At 43.0% G+C, this 997-nt stretch overlaps 1 protein-coding gene across 1 annotated transcript in view; it reads left to right on the plus strand.

Annotated features, from left to right (window-relative positions):
* The window catches only part of plcg2 (phospholipase C, gamma 2), a 54,086-nt gene that overhangs the window by 43,852 nt on the left and 9,237 nt on the right, over window positions 1–997 (plus strand). The window contains exons 21-22 of the mRNA XM_008304314.1: window positions 315–443; window positions 525–614. Of these exons, the coding sequence (XP_008302536.1) occupies window positions 315–443; window positions 525–614 (219 nt within the window). The remainder of the gene's footprint in view (window positions 1–314; window positions 444–524; window positions 615–997) is intronic.

Raw genomic sequence — 997 nt, forward strand, 5'->3', positions numbered from 1 at the left:
TGTCTCTTTGTTGTCATAGTGTGATCATTTTCTGAGTCTCTGTAGTCGTTTTGTGTCTCTTTGTTGGTATTTTCTGCCTTCCGTGTCGTTTTATGTCTCATTCTAGCGTCTTCTTGTCGTCGTTTTGTGTCTCTGTGAACATCTCCTGTCTCTTTGTTGTCATAGTGAGTCTCTATGTGATCATTTTCTGAGTCTTTGTCGTCGTTTTGTGTCTCTTTGTGTGTCTTTGCAGCGTTGTCTCTGTAGTTGTTCAGCCTCTTGGCCCTGAATCTGTTCCCTGTTTTCCCGTTCGTTGATGTTTTTCTGACTCGTAGTTGACGCTGTCCACTTGTTGTCGTCTCCGCAGGAGGAAAGGTGACTGCGGCGGGAAGATGCAGCTGTTCTTTCCCGCCAACTACGTAGAAGAGCTGTCCACCAACAGCCTGGCCGACGGCAAAGCTCAGGTGGAGACAACGGTTCAGCTCACAGTTTAATCTGAGCTCAAACCGGACCGACAATAATCGTCTGTGTGTGTTTTAAAACAGGACACGGAGGACAACCCGCTGGGGGAACTGTGCAAAGGTGTCGTGGACATCTCCAAGTGCAACATCCAAAACTGTGAGTACACGATACGAGTTATGTTTAGTTTTATTTCTGCAGTATAATCTAACCTTGTCTTGATATTAGAGCATCAGAACAAACTTTTTAATACAATGAAAGAGAAAAAAATGTTGTTAAACTCGGTGGAATACCTCTGCTTTCTAGTTCTGTTTTTTTTACTGTCAGATATTGCACATGTCTCTGGTACATTGTAAGGTGAGACCCATCAAGGTCCGGTTCTGGTTTTAACCCTCTGAACTCTGAACAGTTTCTGAGCGTTTTTTGCTCCGTCACCTTTTTCTTCACTGTTGGCTCATGTTTCACTAAAGTCCTGCAGCTCTATGGAAACAGAACAACCATGAAGAAGGAGAGAAAATTCAGAAGCGTCTTTTTTAATGTCGTTATTTTACAAAAATTT

This window comes from Stegastes partitus, unplaced genomic scaffold, assembly GCF_000690725.1.
Source record: "Stegastes partitus isolate 25-593 unplaced genomic scaffold, Stegastes_partitus-1.0.2 Scaffold2186, whole genome shotgun sequence".
NCBI classification, from domain to species: Eukaryota; Metazoa; Chordata; class Actinopteri; family Pomacentridae; genus Stegastes; species Stegastes partitus.